The following is a 27,292-nucleotide window of genomic DNA, read 5'->3' on the forward strand; positions in this document are numbered from 1 at the left end:
TCTTAATGAAAGGGTGTCTTAGAGGGAAATCCAATATCTTTGAATTCATCATGCATCATGAAACATCTCTACAGGGATAACACTTAACTCAGCTTTTGATATAATGATTTACCAATTGGCAGTAATACAACTACTGTACTACTACTACTATTACTACTACTACTATTACTACTACTACTACCGTATGTACACTAGGGATTTGGATCTGATTCCTAAAAGGTGTTTGGGGTATGTGAGAGCCATTTCCTGAGATAAGACTGTTTTAGAATAGAATAACAGAGTTGGAAGGGACTTTGGAGGTCTTCTAGTCCAACCCCCTGCTTAAGCAGGAAACCCTATACCATTTCAGACAAATGGTTATCCAATCTCTTCATAAAAACCTCCAGTGTTGGAGCATTCACAACTTCTGGAGGCAAGTTGTTTCACCGATTAATTGTTCTGTCAGGAAATTTCTCCTTGTTGTAAGTTGCTTCTCTCCTTGATTAGTTTCCACCCATTGCTTCTTGTCCTGCCCTCAGGTGCTTTGACTCCCTCTTCTTTGTGGCAACCCCTGAGATATTGGAACACTGCTATCATGTCTCCCCTAGTCCTTCTTTTCATCAGACTAGACATACCCAGTTCCAGCAACCATTCTTTATGTTTTAGCCTCCAGTCCCCTAATTATCTTTGTTGCTCTTCTCTGCACTCTTTCTAGAGTCTTCCAAGGGGCATGGCTGCTTTAAGGTGTTGTAGACCAACGTTACATTTGAGTGCCCACTTGTTCAGAAACACCTTTTGGAAATTGAATCTAAAGTGCTTCACAGCTTGATAAATCTCTTTTCAGAGACAATTCTGAATATTAGGTATAGGGAGTACATCTCATGCCAATTAGCCTGAGGTAGTGTGCTTTGTTCGTCCTTCATTTAAAAATCCTTCCCGTGAAATCAGTAGGCCAGATCAGATGAGATGAAGAGCTTAATTTGGAAATCCCTCAAAAACTGAAGCCAGTTCCTTTGCCACGATGTTCCATTTTCTGTGTCGGATGTGCTCCTTTCTCTATTGGAACATCTTTTCTGCAGGACCACAAATATTGAAGTCAGAGTTGCTCTGGCAGCCATAATTTATCACATCCATCTAAGAAGAAAACTATTAGCAAACAATTACTCATTCCAGGAGGACATAAAAATCATGCAGCAATTTTAAAACCGTGTTTCCATTTTAGTGTAATTCTTCTGGCACAGTTAACTTTGGGAAACCAGCACATCTGTTCACTTACTTTTTAATACCATGGAGCAATTTTATGGTCCCATAAACATTTTCAGTCTCTTTGTGCTTCCTTTGCACTGTAGTTCTAGAGACAATGGCACATGTAATTCTTCTAACAATGATAAAAACAACAGTGCGGTATGCAGACTAGCCTCCAACTACCTACTGTAGCAATGAAACATAACTGCTAGTGATATTTTATTTAATTCATAGAAAAATCACATAATACAAGTAGTCCTTGACTTACGACCACAATTGAGGCCAAAATTTATGTTGCTGAGACATAAATCGCTAAGTGAGTTTTGCCCCATTTTTCTTGCCATGGTTGTTAAGTGAATCATTGCAGTGAATCAAGTGAATCATTAAGTTAGTAACCCGGTTGTTAAGTGAATCTTAACTTTCCTTGCCAGAAAATTGCAAAAGATGATCACATGACCCCGGAACACTGCAACTGTCATAAACATGAACCAGTTGCCAAGCATCCAAATTTTGATCACGTGACCATGTGGACGCTGCAATGTCCACTTTTTTCAATGCTGTTGCAACTTTGAACGGTCACTAAATGAACTGTTGTAAGTCAAGGACTACCTATAGTTACTACATCTGTGTGAGGTCATTAAAAAACTTTGGCATGCTTTAGATACAAGCATTTCAACTCCCAGGATTCCCAGCAACAACTGTGCTATCTGGGAAATTCTGGGAATTGAAGTCTACATTACTTTGTAGAAGAGCAGCTCAAAAACACTGCATTTTAAAAAAAACAGTGAATGATACATGATTCTGCAATTTGCAGCAGTATGCTTAGTTCTTTTAATACAAGGTTTTTTTTTAGAGTTTTGGCCATATTTAGAATGTTGGGGAAATATGAGTAGTATCAAAAATTAGCCACTGTGGTAAGTGAACCAATCATAGAAAGAACCTAAAAGACCAATTCAAATTCCTAAATGCAAGGCACAGTTGATTCCGAGCTTCGGAATAACAAAATCAAACCAGTTTCTTGGGCCAACAGAAAACAAGGAGACACAGAACAAGCTTCCAAGGCTAAAATGTACCTTATTTAAGATTCCTTAGAACTCACTGTTTTTTTTTTCCTTTCTTTTTCCCTCTCCCTCACTCAGGATCACCCATAGGATGTTATTTTTCTCATCCCAGACTTGGTCTTCCTTTTTCAGCATCATTCTCAAGAAATGCCAGACTCCCACCCATTGCTCTTTCCTAGCAGTAATCCAACTACTTCCTCCTGCACCAAGCAAAATTACTCATCTTTCCCCTGCTTCCTCTTCTCATATCTTTAGGTCATAAAGCTTCCTCTTCTCATAGTGTTAGACTGTTCCCAGAAATCCTTTAATATATCCATGTTTCCCCTACTGCTCTTCTACATCCGCCCTGCTCACTGCTAAGGACTAAATATTGGATCGGTTCATTTTATGCTTTTTTTTTCGTGCTTCAACTGTCTAAAATTGCTGCAAAGCAAAAATGCTGGCCACTGCATGCTTACCCTGTCTTCTTTTTAGGAATGTCTCTTGATTCCATGAGACACAGAGAAACTGTATGGAATAAAGACAGCCAGCATGGAAGACTCTGAAATAGATCTGGTCAAAAAAACTCCTCCCGCAAAACCCAAGTGCGTTTCACAGGCACAGAGACAATTCCACAGGGGCAGTAATATTTACAGGTGTCCTGATACCTGACCATGAACAATAAGAAGAACTGAATTTTGTTATCATTTATATAATTTTATAATTGTTTTTATGGCAGGAGATATTCCTCTTAACATTTTCTTTAGAAGACCTTAGCTTAATCATAACTGATAATGAGAGGACCTCATAATCATATTTTTTATAACCTCCACTCATAGCAAGAATGGACAAATGAATGATTTCATTCATTCAAAATATTTCTAAGCCCCCTTTAAGATCCTATCCTCAACACACACAAAAACTTTCTATGACAAATGATAAAGTATTAATCCATGGTAATATTGGTCTGTTGCCATGTGTGGCAAACAACTTCCAAATTTTCCATTGCATCTGAAGAGCATCCTCTCAGGGAAAGTTTACCATTGTAAAGTGTAAAGCTACTAAGAAAAGTACTGCTGCAAATGAAATAACTATCTTAAGGAAAGGCCGTGGTGCAAATGTAAGCTTTAAAAGCCTTATAGAGGCTAAGAGTAAATCAGGTTGATGGAAATTTAATAACTGTGGGGTCACTAAATTTATTTATTAAGTGATGGAGTTTCTTTGTTTTTAAAAGCACTGGACAGAGAGAAAAGAAATTATTTCTTGAACTTATCAGTCTAAATGAAGGTAACAGTGAATTAGATGAGCAGTCCCTTTGAAGTAGAACTGAGCCAAGATGGTATGAGTGAAAGTTTTCTTAAAGATAATTATTCAGACAATAAATGGCTTAGAACAGAGCTAATGTTAACCTTTTCCATTTGGTCCTGGTTTTATATGTTCCTTCCCATGCACTTCCAATTTGTTCTGTTTGGAGTTGCTCCAAAATGTTTTTTCCATCTGCAGAACAGAATAACTTTTCTAGAAAAAAATATATCCTTGTGTGTCCCAGTTCACAAGGCTTGGACAGGATTTTTTTAACTGGGGAGGAAGCAGTCATAATATAAATTTTATAAAAGCAAGCTGCACTCCAGGCATAAGATAACCAGAAATTTCTTGTTGACAGTGAGGCAGAAAGAGTCCAGGTGTTCCAAGGAGAGTATCATGGCTTAAAGCTGGAAACTAGCTACATAACATCACAGAAGTTGTTCCCTTACTGTGAGGCTCTCAGAGAGTGCCTTAAATTCAGGGGTCTCCCAGCCTGTCTGTCTCACGAAGATGGAAGTCAATCAGCTCTGATTACAAGAACTTGTGCTTGAAAAGCAACCTCCTTTTCCTCCTCCCCTCTTCCTCACCATGATGCCTCCTTATGCAGTTGAGCACTCCTTTATGTCTGTGCTCTCTGGCCTTCCATAGGAAGAAAACTGCATACCTGAGGGACAGGCAAGTAGATTGGGGTCTGAATCTCTAGGCATGGAATCAGGGCAGGGGCAGGTTCCAAATCCCGTCGCTACTGGTTTGCTTGTGCATGCATGCGTGTGTATGGTGCTTCTGTGCATGCACAGAAACATCCGGGCGGGTAGGCGGAGCCTCCCACCACCGCCGCTACCGGTTCGCCCGAGCCGGTGTGAACCGATAGCAACCCGCCACTGAATCAGGGACAATGGGACATAATCCTGCTTCATCACTGGTTCTTGAATGGCTCTTCCTCATGGAAAGATGAATCATAGGAACACCATGGTCTCTGACATGCCATCTGCATATTGTGACTACTTTGGAAAAGAGCTATTCTCAATCCAACATTTGCTGATTTGTAGAAAGTTGGAGAAGTAATGCTATGTTTGATAAAAGGGTTTGTTTAAATTGCAATAATTGTTTTGATTGATACAAACAAGAAAACTCTTAACTTTTCTGACATGCAATAATGGTGGAAAATGTAATTTAAAACAATGACAAAAATAGAATTTCCAAAACAGTAGGAAAAAATGATAAAGGAGTGTTTTTCACTCACTTTTTTGGCCTTTTAGATTTTCTTCTGCTCCGATCACGATTTTGAATTAGAATTGGAATTTTTGTGAATCCTGTCAACATGGATTTCCTTCTCTTAGAAAATCCATTAAAATCTCTCTACTTTTAAAAGAGTGGTTAGCCCTATCATTTTGTTTAAAATGATAGCTGCAGTTTTAACTAGTTCTCACGAACTAGTTAAAATGTATGCTTAAATAAATATATATTTTAAAATTACACAGCAGCTAAATTTACATGAATCCCCCCCCCACTTGCTTTATCAGGACTCACCAAAAGTTCCATATTTGTGTCAGTAGGAGAAAAGGCTGAAATAAACGATGCTGAATTGGGTTGTGCACTTCAGAAACGTTAAATCACTTTTCCAAAACTAAGAATCTGCCAAAACTATTATAGTTATGAAAGGCCCTGTGTGCTAGTTGACATGACTCAGCAGGAAGTATGGTAACAAATCAAAAAGTTTCTCTTCAGAGAGAATAAATCTGTACACCGAATTTATAATATTCAGTAAAACCAAAATGAGCTGTATCAAATATTATCTCATATTTTCTTATACATATTGCCATATGCTTGTTTTTGAATATTTTAAGTATTTATTTTCTCTTGTGCTAATTTAGGATAGGAAAACTTTGGATTTAGCCAAAGCAACATATTTCCAGCTTACCATTCCTGTTCCCCTTCAGTGTAACAGAGCAATAAAGTCAGGAAAATTAAAAAGTGTGTTTAACATTTGAAAATGTGCTATTTCTAATTAAAGTAGCAAAAACTAAAAATCTGGAAAATGATAGCTCTAAGACCAAAAGACAAATAGTCAAACTATATGTCCCTCTATGATTTCTGACAGCAGTTGTTTAAAACAAGTAATGAGCTTATTTACTTTCATATCTTTCACTTCTCACCTTAGGTTTGTTTAGACTTCAGGAAGAAAAAAAACAGATACAGAGAAAATGAGAAATGCCCACTACAGTCTCACCCTGACTTCTGTACAATGAGAGGAAGAAAAATCCTATGGAGAAGGAGGCTGGATACGTGTCCTTATCCTGATTCTTCTTCTCCCTCTGCAACCTTAACATATTGATGGGGGATGTCAAATATATGTGATAATTTTTGCTAGAGGTATAGTCCTCTACTTAGAACCATTGGTTTAGCAATCATTCAAAGTTATAATGACACTGAAAAAAGTTTTTTATCCACCTATCAAGTCCTTGCCAAGGACCTGAGATAGGCAGATGCTTTTATGTGATGCTGCTAAAGGTACCATCACAGGGTATATGGTATTCCAAAGTTGCCTTTTGCAATTGACTGGTGGCAATTTTGTCAATGCCAATGATGTTGAAGTGATGCTCTTAGTATTTTGAGATTTCACCCAAGAAGCCTATTATAATTGGTAGTATCTTTTTCTTTCTTTTGCCATAGTCATTTTATTTCTATTTGTGGATCTTTATATTTTGTGGTTTTTCTCCAGGTTCTTTCTCTTCTCTTCTGCTGTCTCCAGGCACTGACATATCTATTATGCAGACTTTTTTTGTTCTCAAGAATTGTTAAATGTGGAGTGTTATGTGTCAGGTGCTTCTCTGTTTGAATTGTAGAATCCCAGAGCACTTTAGCTTCTTCATTTTCTATGAGTTTCTCTATTCTGTGATCTCACCAATTTTTGCTTGAAGGCAATGTTATTTGTTGCAGATATTTCAATGCACCTTTGTTGCTACTTTGATGTGCTGTCATTTGTAGTCCATTTGTGCAATCTTCTGGCAGCCGCTAACTAGGTGGTCCACTATTTCTTCAGTTTCTTTGCAGAGTGGAATTTGCTATTTGTTGCTGTCTTCTTGATTCTGGCTTTGTAGGCCTTTGGTATAAGAAGCAGACCATGCTTCCAGAAATAATTTGGTATTTGACCATCCCATCTCTGCTTTCTCATTAACGGGAAAGAACAAACCATATCTTGATCCGTTCCAGTTGGGCTTCAGGCCCGGGTACAGCACGGAAACGGCATTGGTCGCGTTGGTTGATGATCTCTGGAGGACTCAGGACAGGGGGTGCTCCTCTGTCCTGGTCCTGTTAGATCTCTCAGCGGCTTTTGATACCATCGAACATGGTATCATGCTGCACCGGTTGGAAGAGTTAGGGGTGGGAGGCACTGTGTTGTGGTAGTTCTCCTCCTTTCTCTCTGACCGGTCGCAGTCTGTGTTGACAGGGGACAGAGGTCAACCCCGAGGCCCCTCATATGTGGGGTGCCGCAAGGGTTGGTCCTCTCGCCTCTCCTGTTCAACATTTATGTGAAGCCGCTGGGCGAGATCATCCGTGATTTCGAGGTGGAGTACCATCAGTACGCGGACAACACCCAGCTGTACATCTACACCCCGGATCACCCCAACGATGCCCTTGAAGTGATGTCCTGGTGCCTGGAGGCCATACGGATCTGGATGGGGAGGAACAGGCTCAGGCTCAACCCATCCAAGACCGAGTGGCTGTGGTTTCCGACGTCCCGATATAGTCAGTTGACGCCATCACTGACTATTGGGGGCGAATCATTGGCCCCCACGGAGAGGGCTCGCAACTTGGGTGTCCTCCTGGATTCACGGCTGTCTTTAGAAGAGCACTTGACAGCTGTGACCGGGAGGATTTTTCATCAGGTTCGCCTGATTCGCCAGTTGCGTCCCTTTCTGGATCGGGACTCGTTACGCACGGTCACTCATGCCCTTGTCACCTTCCGCCTGGACTATTGCAACGCTCTCTACATGGGGCTCCCCTTGAGGAGCACCCGGAGGCTCCAACTGGCGCAGAGTGCGGCCGCGCGGGTGGTAATGGGAGCGACATGGCGTTCCCATGTAACACCCCTCCTGCGCGAGCTGCACTGGCTCCCGGTGGTCTTCCGGGTTCACTTCAAGGTTTTGGTTACCACCTTTAAAGCGCTCCATGGCTTAGGACCTGAGTACTTGCAGGACCGCCTACTACCACCAATAGCCTCCCACTGGCCGGTACGCTCCCATAGAGAGGGGCTCCTCCGGGTGCCGTCAGCCAAACAATGCTGACTGGTGGCCCCCAGGGGGAGAGCCTTCTCTGTGGGGGCACCTACTATCTGGAACGAGCTCCCCCCAGAGATACGGAGGATCTCGGATCTGAGCACCTTCCGCCACGCTTTAAAGACCTTACTATTTCACCAGGCCGGCCTGGCCTAATTTTCCTCCTCTTTTATAAAAGATTCTTAATTTTTAAATATCTTTTAGTATTTTATACATTCAATTTTAAATTGGTTTTAAAAGTTTGGGGTTTTAAATTTGTCGGGGCCAAAATTATTTAATTTGATTTTATTCTACTTTTAAATTTTGTATGTATGTGTTTTTATTGTTTGGCTGTGCACCGCCCTGAGTCCTTCGGGAGTAGGGCGGTATAGAAATCAAATAAAATAAATAAATAAATAAAATAAATAAACCATGGCCCAATCAATTTCAGTAGAACTGCCTGAGTGATAGGTCCACAGAAGCATTTTCTAGGTACAAGGAGTTACCAGAAAAAGCTGGCTGCGTTCCTGATTGTGTAGACACTGTTTGTTCCCCTCCTAGTTCCTTTTCCTGTACAAGAGTAGGGCAGTGCAGAGAAATAGTCGGGCACCAGCTGAGGGGTTGGAAAGGCACACTGGCTTGATGCCATTTACTGTCATAATCAGCATCCATTCCCAGAAGTCAGGAAGAAATAAATGAGAAGTAAGGAATCCATAGTTAATCAGGGCTTGTAATTCTAAACAATTCTAGCACAAACACATGTTCTAGAGAAATCCTTCTTATGGAAAAGAAAAACCAGCTAGTTTTAAGAGTAGCATTCATTTATAGGTAAATATTTAAAAAACTGCAAAACATAAAGTATTTGCAGAAAATTTTAGAAAAATCTTTACACTGCTTATGCATATCATAAAACTGCAGTCTCTAAGCATGGAGATTGTAATTATTGTATGACTGGGCTTTTGCCTCTACATGAGTGTAACTACTTTCTGCTGCTCTTCAAAATTGCTTAAATTAGGTCATTAGCACTTTCAAAGGTTGTTCTGATTTTTAAAGCAGTACCACCCTTTTTCTCAAGAAGAGAAAAAAAACAACAGGTATTGTCTTAATAAAATATCAGAAATATCAGAAAGACCTAATATCATGACCTAATTATTACTGCTGAAAGAATAAATCAGTGCAGGTTTAGAATTGGTTTTGTTTTGTAGGGAAGGTTTATAGAAGTCTTATGTGAGTTTCAGGTACTTTAAAACAAAAATTAGTTACATTTTAAGTAAAAAAAATGAGGGCTATCGTTAGGATTCAGAAAGAGATATCAATGATTCATCCCTACCTTTTTTTTCACATTGTATTAAAGAGGCATGGAAAACACGCATTAGTTGAGGAATGTGAGCGAAGCTATAACATGGACTTAGCAAATAAATATTAACAGATTTATGAAGTGGGAGATAGACAGATAGATAGATAGATAGATAGATAGATAGATAGATAGATAGATAGATAGATAGATATAGACTTTTAATCCCAACTTTATTATTTTTACAAATAACTCAAGGCAGCCAACATATTTAATACTACTTCTTCATCCTATTTTTCCCACAACAATCCTGGGGGGTAAATTGTGAAAGAGTGGCTGGCCCAAGGTTACTTAGCCATTTTCATGCCTAAAACAAGACTGGAATTCATAGTCTCCTGATTTGTAACCTGGTGCTTTAACCACCACCAAACTACATGAATGGCATCTTATTTACAGTATCATCTACTTGCTGATGTTGTTTGTGCTTTATTAAGTTGCCTGGAACCTTTAGTTAAAGAATAATAAATTAAGTTTATTTCCAAGAGCTGATTTATATAAACTGCTTACAGTTCTTAGTCTACTTCTTCCATCTTCTCCAGTTCACTGCTGTTTTTCTTGCTCATTTCTCTATTTCTGTCCTCCAAGTAGGATTAATTTTACTGCAGTTATTTCCACAGGGAATTTCCCCCAGGTCCAGTTTCTAGGACTCTCCAGGATAAATGGGCTAGGTGGATAATGGCTTCTGCTTTTTCGCATTATTCCTTTTGCGTTCATGGCTAGCATGATTATGAGAACAGATAGCAAAAGAGAAGGGGAAGAAGAGGAGGGAAACTTTAGGAAATTCTGGGTAGGCAACACCTTTTAATGCCAGCCACTGTTGATTGCGTATGTAAACAAATGACTAGACATTCTATTTTGTAAAACCAAACTCGTACATGTTTGTTCTAAAAATAAAACTCCAAATGACTGTAGCACTGTGCATTCTTTCTTTGGCATATTTTTTGTTGTATTCTTTTATCTTGATAGTTACTTTTTATTTCACTTTACAGCAGTTTTTTTAAGTCCCAATTTCACAGATTTTGGATTTGATACAAGAGCATTTTTTTAAAAAAAACAGAATAACTGTTAAAATAATAAAATAATTGATGGATTTTACTATATAATAATAAATAGAAAGTGGCAATCATCCTAAGATTCAAACAGCAGTTTAAAGAGATAGTTTTAAAAGTCTTCCTGACTGAGAAGGAGTGTGAATTAATTGTATTTCCATAATGTTAAACTATAATGTAGAAGGACTGTTTCCTAGTCAGGTTCCCCTTGACTTCATATGAATAGATTACAGATCTTAAAAAACAATAACACTATTGTTTTTACAGACATTAAACTGGCATGTTTACATCTGCTCATCCATACATTTATCTCTTATTTGTCTAGGATCAAAACATTTCCTCAAAGCTAGATCTAACTTGAATATGTATTTCAATTAACTTAGATACAACACAAATTAAAACACAGACATTGTACAACAGGTGTCTTACACATGTGAAATACAGATATTTTCTTCCTCTTCAAACAGATCCTCTTTGCTGATTCTTATTCCCCAATTTACAGGCTCCATTACTATTAAATAAATATTGTTTGCAGTTGGTGGACCACCTAATGGGTCTCCATTTACTGAAAGTGGTAGTTTATTACGGAGAAGGGCAACTTATCATGATTTCTTCTTTTGTTTAGGATAACGGACCTGTTCCAAACAGGAGACCCATGGCCTTTTCACCTGGAGGAAGTCCAACAGACAACAAGCAGACCTTAAATTTGCAATACAATAATCCTTCACGTCTATATGTAAACAACAGTCCAGATTCTAGTTTACCCTCACAGATGAGTGGTTTCCATATCACAACTCCCCAAAGGTATGGAGTAAAAAGTGTACATATCAATTGAATTGCTTTTAGAAATGCCTGAATTGAATTAATGAAATAGGGTTACTGCATCCATGCTGCAAAAATGCAATTGCTAGACGGCAGTAGGGAGATACACATAGCTCTCACTTTTCACATCCATTTGATGGTCATTTGGATGTTTTAGTCCAGACATGGTCACACCCAGTATAAAAAGGTAAGTGTCGAGGGGTGGGGGGTGTTGCACCATTTTTCCAAGTAAAAATCTTCACTCTTTCACACACACTAAAACAACTATGTGCTTCTGTTCGAAGAGTATCCTGCCACCACCTAAAATGGATTTAAACACTTGAGAAAAATCATTTTAGCACTATTTACCCAAATGAATCAACCAACTCTTCAACTATTTTACTAAAAGTCAAACTACACTACTTATGCTCCAGAAATCCTGATGGCAAGTAGATAGCAGCAAAACAGAGGAATTCTCTCCATCTTTTTGTTGCCTAGTGATGGCTGAAAATGTAGCAGAGTAGCCTAATTAAAAGACACATATCACATTGATTCATAACATTAACTGTTTTGGAGTTATCTCAAACCCACTTTGTTATAGATTTTAGACTGATTTACAGCTTATCACATGACAATAAATTATAACTTGTTCAACAGACCATGGGTAAAACAGTGTTTGTATTACAGCTTTATCTATTAGTACACCGTTGTTAAAATAGCAGCCTAATAATTTTTTTTTCAAGATAAATTGGCAAAAGAAAAATGAAATTCATGTTAGAACATTCCCATTTGTCCCAAAGGTGCTTTTCAAAAGGCAGCTGAGAATTGAAAAAGTTTCTTGAATGAGAAGTGAGACGTTTTCAAGGAAAAACCAAGGAAGTCCAGTTTTGAACTTTTTGAAAAGCATCTTTGGGACAAAGACCTGGATGATTGAAAATAACCATAGACTTTCCCATTTGTAAAGCCATCTTAAAAAAAACATGTATAATGCTATATTACCACCACCCACCACCACCCCAGTTCAATTGTGCCGATTCTCAGAAACTACCTGGACAAGTTTCTGCAGTTTGCTTGGGAAGTTTTTTTCAGAAATGGTGTGTCATTACCTTCCTTCTAGGGCTAAGAATAAATGACTGGCTCAAGGTCATTTCACTGGCTTTGTGCCTAAGAACTCAGTCTCTAGGGTTCTAGCCTGGTGCCTTAACTATCACACCACACTGTTTCTTTAAATTATATATATGCAGTGCTACAAAATAATAGTTTTAAATAGGGAATTGTTAAAAATAGGATGAGGATACATTTTTGTAACACATGAATATTTAGGCCTGAGATTTAAACTGGTCTGGGCTACTAGATTAAATTCAGAAATCTGGGTTTATATTGCAGTAGCATCCCTGGGCCATTAGCTAGAATTAACCACACAACGCATCAAATGACCTGCGTGGTATATTGTATGAATAAGAAAAATTCAAAAGAATAGAAGTTTGGAGCTGGCCATATATTAAGTTAAGATGCTGCATTTTCCAAGTACAAGCTTACTTTGGTGTTAAATATACATTCTTCTGAAAGCATAATTTCTCTCCTCTGAAGGACATTACTGTAGACTGTGTTTAAATAATGTCTTAGCTGGATTTTATAAACACGGATCATGTGAAAAATAACAAATCACGGTTATATTCTTTAATATCATGAATAGAATGAAATTCTAAATTCTAAAATGAAAGGTGGCTTGTTTAAAAAATATTTTAGATGTTTAAAATCTATCAAATTTGAACCCATAATTTCTGCTGATTCCAGATGCAAATAAACAAGAAATAGGAAATCCATTTGGGATGATAAAAGTGAAATCAATAGAAAAACAAATGAAAAAGAATTCAGAGGAATTTCAGCCATTTGGGCTAAAATGGTGGCAAAATGATCCAGCAGTTTTAAGAGTAACCAACCTTGACGGTCATTTCCAACCCCAGTCCACGTTTTTCAGGGACTTTATATAGTCCAGACACTGTTGCATCTCTCCAGGGGTTTATGGTAGCATGTAAAGTTTCGGAATGCACCATTTAAATAAGCCTGAACAGAAATGAGCTTTTTCTACTTCACCACTCCTTCTAAAATTTATGAGTGGCAAAACAGATCTCCCCAAAGGACCCAGTGTGATGGTATGAGTGACCATTAATTTTGACTTCTTAGCCATATATGTTTGCCATTTATATCAAACATTACATCAAACTTTTTTTTCTCCAAATGTATTATAGATGAAATGCAACCCAATTCACAAGGAATAAAATTTATAAGGAGTGAAGCTTCTTTTCTTTAAGTAGTATCCCTGAAACAATGTTTGGCAATAACAAACAAACAAACAAACAAACAAAAAACCCTCCAGTGCCAAATATTATTCAGTGGTGGGAGGACTTCCAATTCCTTCAGTAATTTAATTTAATGCTTTTTTTTTTTAAATGATCTATGTGTAACACAGTTATCCAATGAATTGCAGCAGCTGTCCTGCACTTACTGGTTAGTCTTAAATATATGGTTCAGTAGCCAGTAGAATGAACTCAAGGGCTCTTTCATTGGCAATTCTTTGCATATAATAGATTGCACATGTACATGACCAACCATCACTCCAGAAACAAGAAAGCAGAAACAAATGGTTGAATCCTCATTAGTAAACATGGGATTTGTTTGCCAAAAGTTGCAGTTATCAAGCTCATGATTTGATGAAACAGCTTGAGAACACATTGTGAAAGAAACTCCTCATGAAAGACTCCTTTTCTTTAATGGATTAGGTTGGTACCTCTTCAGTTGGCATCAATTGGTTGACCTTCATTTTCTATTCAAATAGTGCTGATCCTCTAAGGTCTCTCCCGAGGAACAAAAATGGAATCGACACAGACTCGGATGTGTACAAAATGCTACAAGATCATGAAAGGCCCATTTCAGAACCTAAGCAGTCAGGATCTTTCCGGTATCTGCAAGGCATGTTGGAAGCTGGAGAGAATGGTAAGGAGCACAAACATTCCTCTTATGCATACCTTAAGGTACATGCCAGTCTTAGAAACCAAATGTGCAATAATTCTTGATCATGATGGTTGGTCACACAGTCAGCCAGATGTTTTGGCTGGATTTGGCATTTCAATCCACAGTGTCAAGGATCTAAGTAACACCCTCAACGAAAGAAGTCTCTGCGGCTCGAGATTCCTCAAAGTTCCATTTTATTAGAGATGTCATGTTGTCACATCTGGGAAAACCCGAATCTGAAAGTTTCCAGGCTTTTCCCACCCAAAGGAAAGTTCAAGTCTCTGCCCAACACCCAGATGTCCATCACACGGTCCAATCAAATCACCATCCCAACTGGAGATGCCTCCTAGTCATCCAACTCCAGGCACCAGGGCAAGGCGTCCTTGACTCTCTGAGAAGAGAATGTTATTTTGACTATATATCTCCCATACTCCATACAATCCCCCCTCCCATTTTTTCACAGTAGAAAATGTGGCAGGCCTGAAGGCCCAATGTAAAAGGCTTCCAGGCCTGATACACCTATTGAGTCCTTCCCAAAGACCTGGAATAGGCAGATGTTGTTTGATGGTGTAATATCATCACAGGATATTTTATCTATTTATTTGTATCTTGCCTTTATTATTTTTACAAATAACTCCAGATGGCAAACATCTCCAATATATCTTCCTCCTCTTTTTAATATACTTAATCCAAGTTTATTAATATAAGCTGTTCCAAGTAAAGCTGCCTTTTGCAATTGACTAACTGTAATTTTATCAATGCCAACACTGTTCTTCTGATGCTCCAATGGTTTGGGAATTGTGCACCAAGGCGCTTATTACTATTGGTACTATCTTTGCTTTCTTTTGCCACAGTTTTCCACTTCTAATTGCAGGTCTCTGTATTTTAGTATTGATGTGAGTGGAGAAGAAAAAGAAAAGAAAATCAGGAAACCCCACCCCACCCCACCCCCCGGATTAAAAAGAACAGGGAAAGGGGACACTGACATAAGTGTTAGCAAGCAAAGTCTCGAAGCATGCATAGGCTGCTTAAAAAGCAGAGCAGTCAGAATGTGGACATTGGTATCTGCATATCTGTATATCTGCATTACATGTATACAATCTTGTATATAAAGATTTCTTGAGTTCCCTCTTTTTTTGGTTATTTCAAACTACATAGGTTTTTTTTCATAATATAATCCTTAAAAAGAGCCAGTTTCTAACATGCTATCTTGCTTTTATTATAGGCCTTTAAAGGTCTCTCTGAGTCCTGACATACATACAGTAAAATAAATAAATCTGGCACGCTATAAAAGTGCACTTTAGCAGTGTTATTGTCTTGCTTGATTTCCTTTAGATAGCAAGAGATCATAACCCCCCCCCCAAAATCTATAAAGTCAAAACGTTTTCTAAATTAGGCAACTTCATCTGTCTTCTGTGTTCCATCTATACGGCTTTTTTGTACCAGCTTTCTTTATTCAGTGCCAAAGTAACTTTGAATGGTCACTAAATGAACTGTTCTAGGGGACTACCTGTATTTAAACAAAGAAGTTTGCATATCTGGGACATTCCACATGCCTTAAATCAATAATACTGAAATTTTATCTTACCTTGTTGCCAGGTGAAAAGTACGACAAAGTGACCAGTCCGAGACACATTAAATCTCCAGTCCCTAAACTGGGTGGAGCCATGTCTGGCTTGCAGATGCTCCCTGAGTGCACCAGATGTGGTAATGGCATTGTGTAAGTACATGAATCTCCCCAGGAGCCTTAATAGTTTATATCCTGTTTGGGAAAGCTAGTGAATAAAAGTGCCATCTGTTTCATTTTAAACTCTCATTGTAATGTATAGGCCATAAAACTACTTTATGTGCTGGGTGGAATTATAAGAGCAGGATGGCATCTGGACTTCTTCTTTCACAGGAAGGTTAATTAAATATGTATTGCAGCTTTAACATTGACGAATGTTAGTCTCTTGATCCAAAGTACCTGTGTTGTTCCAAAATTTGTATGGAACTCCATGCAAAAGAGGATTCCCTGATTTCATTGGAATCCGGTCAGCTCAGAAATATGGAATTAAGAAGCAGCTGCACATCCTCGGCTTTTGCAAATGGTGGAAGCAAAGCTCTTAGTCTTTGCAGGATCCAGTCTGGGCTGGTCACCGGGACCAGAGGTTTTATCTTCCAAGCTTTCAGATTTGTGATGTAGCCCATCCTCAGGGAACTTCTCTGTGTGCTTTGGGCTGTTCTCTGTGTGATATTTATATGGTGCCTGTTATGTGTAGTGTTTTAGATGTAGATTGGGGTGTTGATGGCTGGCTATTAGGTCTTATTAACTGTTAGTCTTTGTCTTGGGGGCCAGAGATGTGCCTAGGTAAAATAGAACTGTTTAGGCTTGTCTCGAAGTGCTTTTTTAGGCGACAACTGGACTTTCTTGTTTTTTCTTTTGAAGCTGTTTCACTTCTCATCCAAGAAGCTTCTTCAGCCCTGACAGGATAGTGGGGAATGGAAGGATTTATATTCCTTGCAGACAGCTGGTAATTTGCATTCTTTTAGAGCAGGGGTGTCAAACTAACATTGTCATGGTGTCGTGTGATGTCGTATCGCGACTTTTTCTCCTTCACTAAATTGGGTGTGCGTGTAGCCAGCGTGTGACGCATCCGGCCCGCAGGCCACGAGTTTAACAGCCCTGTTTTAGAAGGTCTTTGAAGCATCTGTGTCCTCAGGGTCACCTGAGTAGTGCAAATGGTTCCTGTAGTCTGCAATTTTTTTCTTCTGGAAATCCATTCCTACTTCCACACTATTCAAAGGGTGTTCATCCCAAATTGTATAGCTAAAAGTCTGTAGAGATTCTCAGTTATCCAGGTCATGGTTGTCCCAAAGGTGCTTTTTCAGGAGTCAACTGGACTTTTTTGTTTTTTCTTTTGAAGACTTTATCTTTTGAATATGAGAAGCAAAACGTCTTCAAAAGAAAAAACAAAAAAGTCCAGTTGCCTCCTTAAAAAAGCACCTTTGGGACAACCATGACCGAATGATTGAGAATATCTACAGATGTTTAGGCTTATGTAATAACTCATTGACCTGCAAGAAATAAGGTTTTAAGTATTTAACTTTCTTATCTTATCTTCTCTCCTTCACTCTAACAGTGGCACAATAGTGAAAGCCCGTGACAAGCTCTACCATCCAGAATGTTTCATGTGTGACGACTGTGGCCTCAACCTGAAGCAAAGGGGCTATTTCTTCATTGAGGAACAACTATACTGTGAGACACATGCCAAGGAAAGAGTTAAACCACCAGAAGGATACGACGTGGTAGCTGTTTATCCCAATGCCAAAGTTGAACTTGTTTAATTAGATACTCCTATTTCCCAGCCAGGTTGAAAGGGCTAGAAGAGAGTCCAAAGGGTTTATTCTCAGCAAAATATCTTTCAGAGATCAAATGAATTACCTTTGGGACCTTAGGTGGGACAGTATTGGTTGCAGAAAACCTTTGGAAAAAAATTGCTTTCCCCCATTTCTTATAAAACTTCGCTTTTTGGTTGTTGTGCTGGAGTTTTTTAAAAAACCCTGCAAATAATATTTGCTGTAGACCATCCAAAATCAATGTAAAAATAGATGCTTTTTAAAAAGAACTTTTCCACATACAACCAGTATTTTTTTTTTGTCCCATTTAAAAATAAGGCACTTTAAGAACTGACAGTTTAAAGCATTGCATTAAATTTTACTTTTTGTCAGTAATATAGATATACGATAAATACAGCTTTGTGGCTTTCAGGGTATAGAACACTGAGACCATGTTTTATTATTATTATTATTAATATAGTTAGAGAAATTATCTTATAAATCCTTTTTTAAGTGGTGTTGATCTAGTTGCTGCCTATTTGTTATTTTAGTTATGTTCAGTATCTAGGAAACAAATGCTTTTTTATTTGCAAAAAAAAAAGCAAAATCTTTTTTGAGTTGAGCTTTACTCCTAGTGACTGCATACTTAGGCTACCATATCTAAGCTGCAAAAATTTGGACATCTGTTAGAAGGCAGCAGCAAGCTAGAGGATTCTGTATGTTTTGTGCCCTCTACGGTTGACTGTTTTGCAGCCCAGATGTGGTAGCCTTATTCACGGATATGTACACCGAATTTTCTTGGTAATAATGCAAAAGTCATTTCACACTTTTCCTGGAACAATCAAAGTGATAAAGACCTCCTTTTTGTCATCCTTGTGACAGATGGCAGCATTAGCAGCTGGAACTTTCTGCTTGCCTAATCCTGCCCTTTTAATTCTTCTAAAGAAAACATTACTGGAAACCCATAATTGATCCTCTGTTGGTTAAGAAAAGTGAGCAGGTTAAAGATGATATGTGTGTTCTCAGACCTTCTAGGTCTTCTGATGCTGTCAATTGTAAAGATCAAGAACTCTCAAATGTAAAATTCTCTGTAAACAAAAATGTATGGAATGCATGTACAGCAAAGAACCAGATACAACAGAATCTTTACATATGATACCAATGTTCTTTCTTTTCTGTGAGATACCATAATTGCTCTTGCTGTTATTCCTTTGTATCAAACCACATGGACAACTATTTCTATTACTTCCTCTTTTGTGTTTAAACTATAAGATTTTATATTCAAGCCTGAAATATAGAACTGTTCTCAGGTTCAGTTAATTTGAATGTTAGTATTCATCTCTGGGGCAAACATCAATTCAGTCAATATAAAAGAAATCCTGAAAGATCACAAAGTTATTTTTGACTTTGAATTTTCAGAACTGAATATTGTGTTTGAATGAATTGAATGAAATACAGAAAAGTCCATACAATTATAAGAAAATTAAGCCTCATTTCAGACAAATAGACATAGAAGATAGACAGACAGACAGACAGACAGACAGACAGACAGACAGACAGACATTTATTTTTTGATAACATAGGATGAAACTTGCCCAGTGTGAAAACCACTTTATGTTTTAACAAGTAAAATGTAACAAGGATGAAGAAAAGTATGTACTTTTAGTTAAAACATAGTTTTCTATACCATTAACATATTGTCTGCATCGTTAGGGCTCTCATTTAAAGAAGCTTGATTGACTGAGTTTATTTTTTTTTCCATCTGCAGTTGTTATAAATGTATATATTAATGATCATTTAGCCAGCAATCCAGAAGGGAGTCAGACCCTGTCAGCCATATAAGCTATAATAGAAGACACAAAAGCTTTTCCTCCATCTTTTTTTTTTTCTTCGCCCTCCACCTGCATACTTTTGTTGTGAAAGACTAGTGAAATTTTCCTGCATGGAAAACTGCTGAGCCTCTTCCCTTGAAATGCCTACAAAATTCCATCTGGTTGGTAGGTTTCTGCCTGCCACTACTTGCAAGGAAAATACTGATGATATCCTTTCAGAAGGACCACATCTGCTACATCCTATTTTTAGCCATCAGTAATAGGGACAGTATCTCAGCATTGCATTACTCTTTTTGTTTTTGTTGGTGTTTGTGATTTTTTGCTGACCAATTAAATAGGAATCCTTTTTTTGGTATATAAATATGAAACTAATTAATTAGTTACTAAAGCATTGCAACACTTTTATTTTCACATTAGCTTTATTATCCAAAGTTTCTTGTCAGGTGGAAAAACAGCCCTATTTGAACTCTTCAGTAGCTTTCAACTCTAAGTGAAGGGTTGTAATTTTATTATTAGTTTTTATGGTTTTTTGGCCTAATATTTGTGTTTTTCTCTTCTCTTCATTTCAGTAAATCAGGGAACACTTATGTATTATTATAGTTATCATTAATCAAGCAATATTGTTGTTTTATTTCTTGGTTGCCAAGAGATAACTATTTCTTTTGCAACAGTTGTGTACATTTGCTCCAATTTGGCTTATTTGTGTTGATCCTTAGGCCCCTAGGTATGATTATATTGTTTTGTGGTTTATAAGTGCTCTGTGGAGATATGATTATACTGTTTCATGGGTTTGAAGTGCTCTGTGGAACACATATACTGTGAGACTACAATTTTACAAATTGCTGGGTGCCTTTAAATTCAAAATTGGTACCTAATTTCTGGTCCTTGAAATCCATCTGGTTTTATTGAAGAGTCTCCCCAGTTTATCTCACATCTCTTTTGTCCTTTCATTATCAAGTGAGTTTGATAAACAAGCAATCTTTCTTGACTTGTAATTAGGATTTTGTCTGTAGGGTACATTCTAACAAAGCCGCAGACTGCCTGTCCGTGGTCCTTTCCACAAGTGCCTTGAAACAGCCCCCATGATTTCCTGACTAGAAATAAAGGTGTTTTTACAAGCACTTTTGGGTGAACAATTTACCTTTATGCCTTGCAACTGTTTCTTGAAATTAAATTCAGCCATTATTTTTAATCAGATACAAGATTTGATTAAATGTAAGTTTATTTTTCATTAAAGCTTTCTACTTGGAAAAATTACTTCAAGAATTCACATTATGAATTCTTTAATACAATTTGGGGTACAAATACTGTATATGTTTCGTTGTAATAGCTTAAAATATTCAGACCTTGATTCTAGTTTTCTTAAAACATTTATCAGTTTAAAAACTGCTAAATCATACCTATCATTTTTCTTATGCTTATTTTTTTCATTTTGCTACAATAAAGCTGAAATCTAAAAGATGGATATCTCTATATATACACATGCTATAATAATCATATAGTTGCTTGACAATAAAGAGAACACCTCATAGGAAAGAAACTAACTTGCAAATAAATGAGCCCAGATATTTCTAGAGTGGAAAGTGCCTCACAAACCTGATATAATCAACTTTTTCTCCTATGCAGTGAAACACAGGTTTCTGAATATGTAAGGCTATAGATCAGTTTGCATTGCTCTTTGTTCTCTCTTCAACTTCATTTCAAAGGCTGTTTTTCACCCTGCAGGAGTCTGCTGTCTACTTCAGATCTGTTATAATAATATTAAAACACATGGCCCATGTTGGAAACTGGTCTTGAACTGTGAGCATTACAAATTGCATAAAACTAATTGTGCATAATTACTTAATGATCTATTTCAGGCTTTATTGTATGCAAATAACTTTACTAGCCAAGGAATGAAACTTTTATTATCTTTTATCTGCATGGAAATTATTAACACTCACAATTCCTACAAATGTGTCTCTTGCTAGTTTTTTCCCCTGAATTGATCATTCATGCGGTATTCAAATTGGTGCCATCTTGTTACAAATTCATTTCCTTCTAGCTATGCCCCTTATCCTACAGAAAAAGTTTGTAGCATATTATTAAAACTGGAATGTGATTTGTTGCCAGTTCAATCAAGGGATATTTTTTATTTGTGTGGATTAACTATTCAATAATACAGAAAAGCATTTTAGGAAAACATATTGTGTATGGAGTTTAAATATATTATGAGTCCACCTCATTATCAAATGAATTATGGTTTAACTGTTTCATCACTGCTACTCTATCCTTAAGAATTTTTTATTATTTCATAGTCCATCACACTCAGAAACAATGTGGCTGGTAATGTTTCTCTTACACTGCCAGCCATCAGGATCTTGTGACAACTATAAGATTTTCGTACTCCTGATCACACATTCATTTCAGCACTGGTATACTTCAACTAAAAAAAATTGGAAAATCATCAAGATTTTGTCACAATGTCCTTATAGCACCAAAGGGGAAATCTATTGAGGTATTTTGATCATGGATTATCCATTGAGAGCACGGAGAGTAAATTCCCTTGTTTTCAATCTTTCCATTCTCATCAATTTCTCCTCTGGGAGAACCTTCCAAATCTCGAGTAGATTTTGTGGAGAAATTGGGAGTAAGGCTATAAAATAAAGGTAAAGAAGGAACAGCTCTATTATGTGACCCAAAATCTACTTGGATGACTTTGAACTTCACTCTTAACATATGAGATACCACTCCTAGCAATAGATAAAGTGGGAAGTTTCCTTTAATAATACTGGACTGGAACATAATCAGAGGTTCTCTGCAGAGATGTCTTTTAAAACTCTGAATGAATTTGGTTAAGGTTCCAATGCCTTATGTTACACAAACAGTAGCAACTCTGTGGGGTTCTTGATTATCTATGACCATGATGGTGAACCTATGGCATGCGTGCCACAGGTGGTACGCAGAGGCATATTGGTGGGCACGCGAGCTCAGCTCTGGTGCACACATTTTCAGGCCTTCTGGGCCACCTGGAAGTAGGAAAACAGGCTGCTTCCTGCCTCTGGAGGGCTTGGGGGGTGGAGAAGGCCCGTTTTTTACTCTCCCCAGGCTCTAGAGCCTCTCTAGAAGTCTGGGGAGGGCAAAAACGACCTTCCCCCCGCCCCCCCAGAGGCCCTTTGGTGGGACTGGAAGTCGGCAAATGGGAGCCTGGGAGAGCAAAAGAACGGGCCTACCGAGCCCACTGTGCCATCACATGCCAAAAGCGGGGGGGAGCGTGGAGGGGGGGGTCGCACATGCATGCATGGGAGTGGGGCACAGGGCGCATTAGAATTATGGGTGTGGGCACACACACACACACGGCCCCCCCTGCACGACCCCCGTTTTTGGCACGCGATGGCAAAAAGGTTAGCCATCACTGATCTATGAGCTTGTTTGTTTTCTTGCAAACTCTGGCACTGAGGATGTTTGATCATGAAATATCTGCAAGAAAACAACCAAGCTTAAAGAGCACCAAGGCCCCACAGTTCAACCTTGAACTACAAATATTTTCTTCTATTAGTAGTAATTCTGCCACAAGTATAAAAAGACATAGAAGCAAACAGACATAAGGACATAGTATTTTATTTTAGAACAGAACAGACTTTTTCAGAAGCAGAACTGACACCCATGAGAAGATATTTATGAATGGACACAACATTGTGCTGTAACATAAGACGGCCTTCTGCACTGGTCCCACTGATTAGAAAGAGTTTACATCCAAAATATCTGGAGGTCCATAAATCCTATATTCTTTGGGGGCAAAGCTGAAAACAGAAGAGTGAAGAAAATTAAATCAATTTAAATGAATTAAAAGGTGTGTTCACCATCTATTCAAGGAACTCAGTTATAACCTACTAAATTAAGAGTTAGTTACCAGGCTATGAAATAAATTCTCTCTGGAACTTTGTTTGGTCCTAAACTCTATTTTTAGAAAAGATGTTGAGGCATGTCCTTTTAACTTAGCTTTTTATATCTTGAAGGTCACCATCTTGCACACTTTTCTGGAACTGAGCCCTGTGGAACACCAGAAGAGAAAACTCATAAGTCCAGTGCAGGGGGAAAAAAAATGATCCTTGATGCTTCGGCTTATTGTTCACATTGTTCTTTTTGTGTACCATTCAGTAGGAGCCCATGACATTCACCTAATCATGATTCACACAATTTGTAATAGCCACAGACACACAAATATGAGAAAACTGTAATACTTTCCTAACATCAAACTAATGCTGTTAAAGATGACAGCTGGAAGAATTTTGAATATTGTGAAATATGTGAATAATACATGTTCATTTATTGTACATTAGCATGTGGTCTGGAAAATTTTTTAAATGAGTTGTGGTCTTTCAGAACTGGCTCCTGGAGGATGCTTTGCTATTTATGGCAAGAGTTCACAACTTAAGGCTTCTGAGTGTATAGTTAGAAAGCTTGATAGGTTAGACTTTCATGTACTTAATTTCAGGCTGTGCCTTGTCCATTATGTATGTACTGCCCACAAATATATACTCTTCTGTTAGAGGGTATTCACGGTGAATATGAATAGCAATAGCCCAGTATAGGTGATTGCAAAGTAATATATCCCCCCAAGTAGATAGTTCCTCCTATCTAAAGCATCTTCTCCTTGGATATGAAAGGGCATGTTCAAACATAAAGTAGGCAGGACTAATTAAACCTGGCCTATTTTGGGTTCTTTTTGCAGAAACATTCACACTACAAATCTTGATCTTAGACAAATCTGTATGTTTTAAATTCAAACGATACTTCAATCACCAAAAGAATTGCAGGGTTTAAGTTGAAACCTACGGAAACTGGATGTAATGAAGATGGAAACATACAGGAGTTATTTTGTGCTGCTTTAGTTGGTATGCTGAACAAGTCTGATGCTGATTAGATCAGCCTTGGCCATGGTTCCACATATGTGCATTATTCATCAACTGAATTACAGAAAACCACTTGCTGATGTGATTACTGTAGTGCAAAATGAAGCTGCTAGACTTTTGACTGGAAAAAAAAATACTGGGATTGTGCAAAAGTTTTATTTCATCAACTAGAGCAGATTGACTACCAGTGCATTTCCATATACAGTTCAAGGTGCTTGTAAGAGCTAAGTGGTTTGTGATTTGATTCCTGGGAGCCTATCTCCCATTCCCCCCCCTTTTTTTATTATTTTTTTTAATTTGATTTATATGCCGCCCTTCTCCGGAGACTCAGGGTGGCTTACAATGCGTTAAGCAATAGCCTTCATACTTTTGTATATTTATACAAAGTCAGCTTATTGCCCCCACAAACTGGGTCCTCAATTTACCTACTTTAGAAAGGATGGAAGGCTGAGTCAACCTTGAGCCTGGTGAGATTCGATCTTATTTTAATTGCAGACAGCTGGTGTTAAATTACAGTGCTTCTGACTGTTGAGCTAAACCAGGCTCTTTGATCTTGCCTCTCTTTTACAGTTGCTCAGTGTACTTAAATTGTATATGCCTTTAGTTAGCAATGGCCACATCTATAAGGTGGAAATTCCTATCCCAAGAAACAAGGTGTAAAAAGTGTTCCTTTTCTCCCAGCAAATCAGGACAATTATTTTTAAATCATCATTTTGTTCCAGTGTTGTATAATCTTACTTATCAATGCCTAGTCTGGGTATGCCTCCTTTTGCTGCCACCTGTAAATTGTTCCTGTGTAGTGTTTTTGTGCTTCTGAAAATAAAATAATGTTCTTTGGATGGTATACCTAGCACATTATGCTAGGATGGATGCATCAGGTTGGCTGCTGCTTAACACAGAATGCTGATTTATTTTTATTTAATTTTATTAATTTATTGTTAAGTTGGCATCTCCCACCATTCTTCCAGAAGCTTCAGGAGGCTTGTAGGCATGCATGCCCATGTCCATATCCATCTTTTTATTTATTTTATTTTATCAAATTTATATACCGCCCTGCTCCCGAAGGACTCAGGGCGGTGAACAGCCAAAAATAAAACATAAATTACAAAATTTAAAAGACAATCTAAAACCACATTAGATAATTTGGCCCGGGACAAATTAAAACACCCCCAATATTTAAGACAAATTTAAAAATTACAATTTAAAAAGTTAAAAAGGGAAAAGTTAGGCCAGGCTGGCCTGTTGAAATAAAAAAGTCTTGAGGGCGCGGCAGAAGGTGCGTAGATCCGGGATCCTCCGTATCTCCGGGGGGAGCTCATTCCAGATAGCAGGTGCCCCCACAGAGAAGGCTCTCCCCCTGGGGGCCACCAGTCGACACTGTTTGGCCGACGGCACCTAGAGGAGCCCCTCTCTATGAGAGCGTACTCGCCGGTGAGAGGCTGCTGGTGGCAGCAGGTGGTCCCGTAAATATCCAGGTCCTAAGCCATTTTCTTTGTTCGCTATGATTGTCTGGAGCCGGTTGTGTTGAAGGAGTGACTGCCAAGGTCACCTATTGACCTTCTGTGGCTGGGAGTAGAAACAAGCCTTGCCTCAACCCAACACCCTAATCCTTAGATCACACTGGTGAAGAAAAACTTTACAGTCTTGTATGTTGTTATTAGAAAAATTGCAAAGTTGATAGATCAGGCCAATCAGCCTGTTAAATAAATCAGGTAAATCATCACACTAGTGCATTTCTTTTTATTTCCACTATTACTACAGTGCCGAGGAGATGTAAAAATAATAATGCATACATCTATCACAGCAGACACAAGTTTTCCATGTGAGAGCAGTAAATATGCCTATTCTGAAGCTGCTTCTACCCCCCCCCTTTTCTCCCCCCAAAAAATTGTAAAACAGGATACCATTACATAAAATATGTGCAACTGACAGAATGAATTACACATTGAAAATGTGAAGACATGAAAAGGACATCTAAAAACCTCTTTGGTCCAACATTCCATTCCCATGGTGGCCCATAAGGAGATGCCTCTGGAAAGACGATTAGAATAGCGATACTCCTATATTTCCCACAGCTGGTAAGAGGCCATTCTGGTGGTCATGAGCAATATCCATTGATAGCCTTATACATCACACTGCAGTAGCAAATTCCACTAGACTAGACTATTGTAGAAACCTATTACAATTGTGTCCTTAAATATGGATATGTTGGGAAAGTAGTGAATGAGGTTACCAGTTCTTTCTATAATTTTGACTGCATTTTAATTTGTAGTTTCCCTCCTACCAATCCACAGAGAATGATTTAAGGCATTCTAGGCAAAGAATGTACTACCAGTACTAATTCAACTACCTTCAATCTAAGCTTTGGGGAATCAGATCATACAATGCTTGATGATGTGATGACCTCAGTAGATAAGTGGAATCATCATCAATACAGAGAGAAGGAAACTTAAAAGGATAAAAGTTCTTCTTAAGAATGTGATTTCTAAAGCCAGAAAGAAAGAAGTGATGTCCTAAAGCCAATCTAAATGCAAAGTCAGCATTGATACTAAGATAAGTGCTTGCTAATGTGAATTTCCTATTCCCTATTCTGTTGAGTTACAAACTGCTAAAAAGTGCCTTTTTGAAGGCCAGTTTTTCAATGATAGTTATAGCTTTTCCTGATACACAGCAGTGAATCAACCTCAGGTAGTAAATGCTTTGAGCAAAGAGTAGCAGCTCCCATATAACTACTCCTAGCTACCTATGGGATACCCTATTCCAGCGGCATCAAACTGATGGCCCGCGTGCCGGGTGTGTCAGATGCAGGCCACGCCCACCCCAGCTCTGCAAATGGGGAAAAGTCACGAAACGTCACATGACGGCAACGTGACGCCACAAGTTTGACACCCGTGCCCTATTCTATCGCTACTATTCGTTATAATTATAATTATAACTATAGTAACCTAGTTACTATAGACAGAACAAACAGCTAACGTTCTCTTGTTCTTCATCTCAGACTGTTACATTCCCCTTGCTGGTTTTACATAAGCTTTTACTCACTTAGCTGAATGTGTCTGGCTTGGTCTATCTAAATAGCAAAAGCACAGCCAGGACAGCAAGGTTCCATTTACATTACCATAACATAACATCTCCCAGTTTGACCTGGAAATATCCATGGCAAAGTATGGAAGTTTGTGGTTGCCATCTTCCAGCAGCTA

General features: G+C 38.2%; 1 protein-coding gene across 1 annotated transcript in view; it reads left to right on the forward strand.

The window, feature by feature from the left end:
* The window catches only part of PDLIM4 (PDZ and LIM domain 4), a 78,955-nt gene extending 57,581 nt beyond the window's left edge, over window positions 1–21,374 (forward strand). The window contains exons 4-7 of the mRNA XM_070937318.1: window positions 10,857–11,035; window positions 13,872–14,029; window positions 15,647–15,767; window positions 17,170–21,374. Of these exons, the coding sequence (XP_070793419.1) occupies window positions 10,857–11,035; window positions 13,872–14,029; window positions 15,647–15,767; window positions 17,170–17,374 (663 nt within the window). The 3' untranslated portion in view covers window positions 17,375–21,374. The remainder of the gene's footprint in view (window positions 1–10,856; window positions 11,036–13,871; window positions 14,030–15,646; window positions 15,768–17,169) is intronic.
* The last annotated feature ends 5,918 nt before the right edge of the window (window positions 21,375–27,292 follow it).

The sequence above is a fragment of the Pituophis catenifer genome, unplaced genomic scaffold (assembly GCF_029215685.1).
Source record: "Pituophis catenifer annectens isolate HBS135680 unplaced genomic scaffold, rPitCat1.0.hap2 SCAF_2, whole genome shotgun sequence".
In the NCBI taxonomy this organism is placed as follows: Eukaryota; Metazoa; Chordata; class Lepidosauria; order Squamata; family Colubridae; genus Pituophis; species Pituophis catenifer.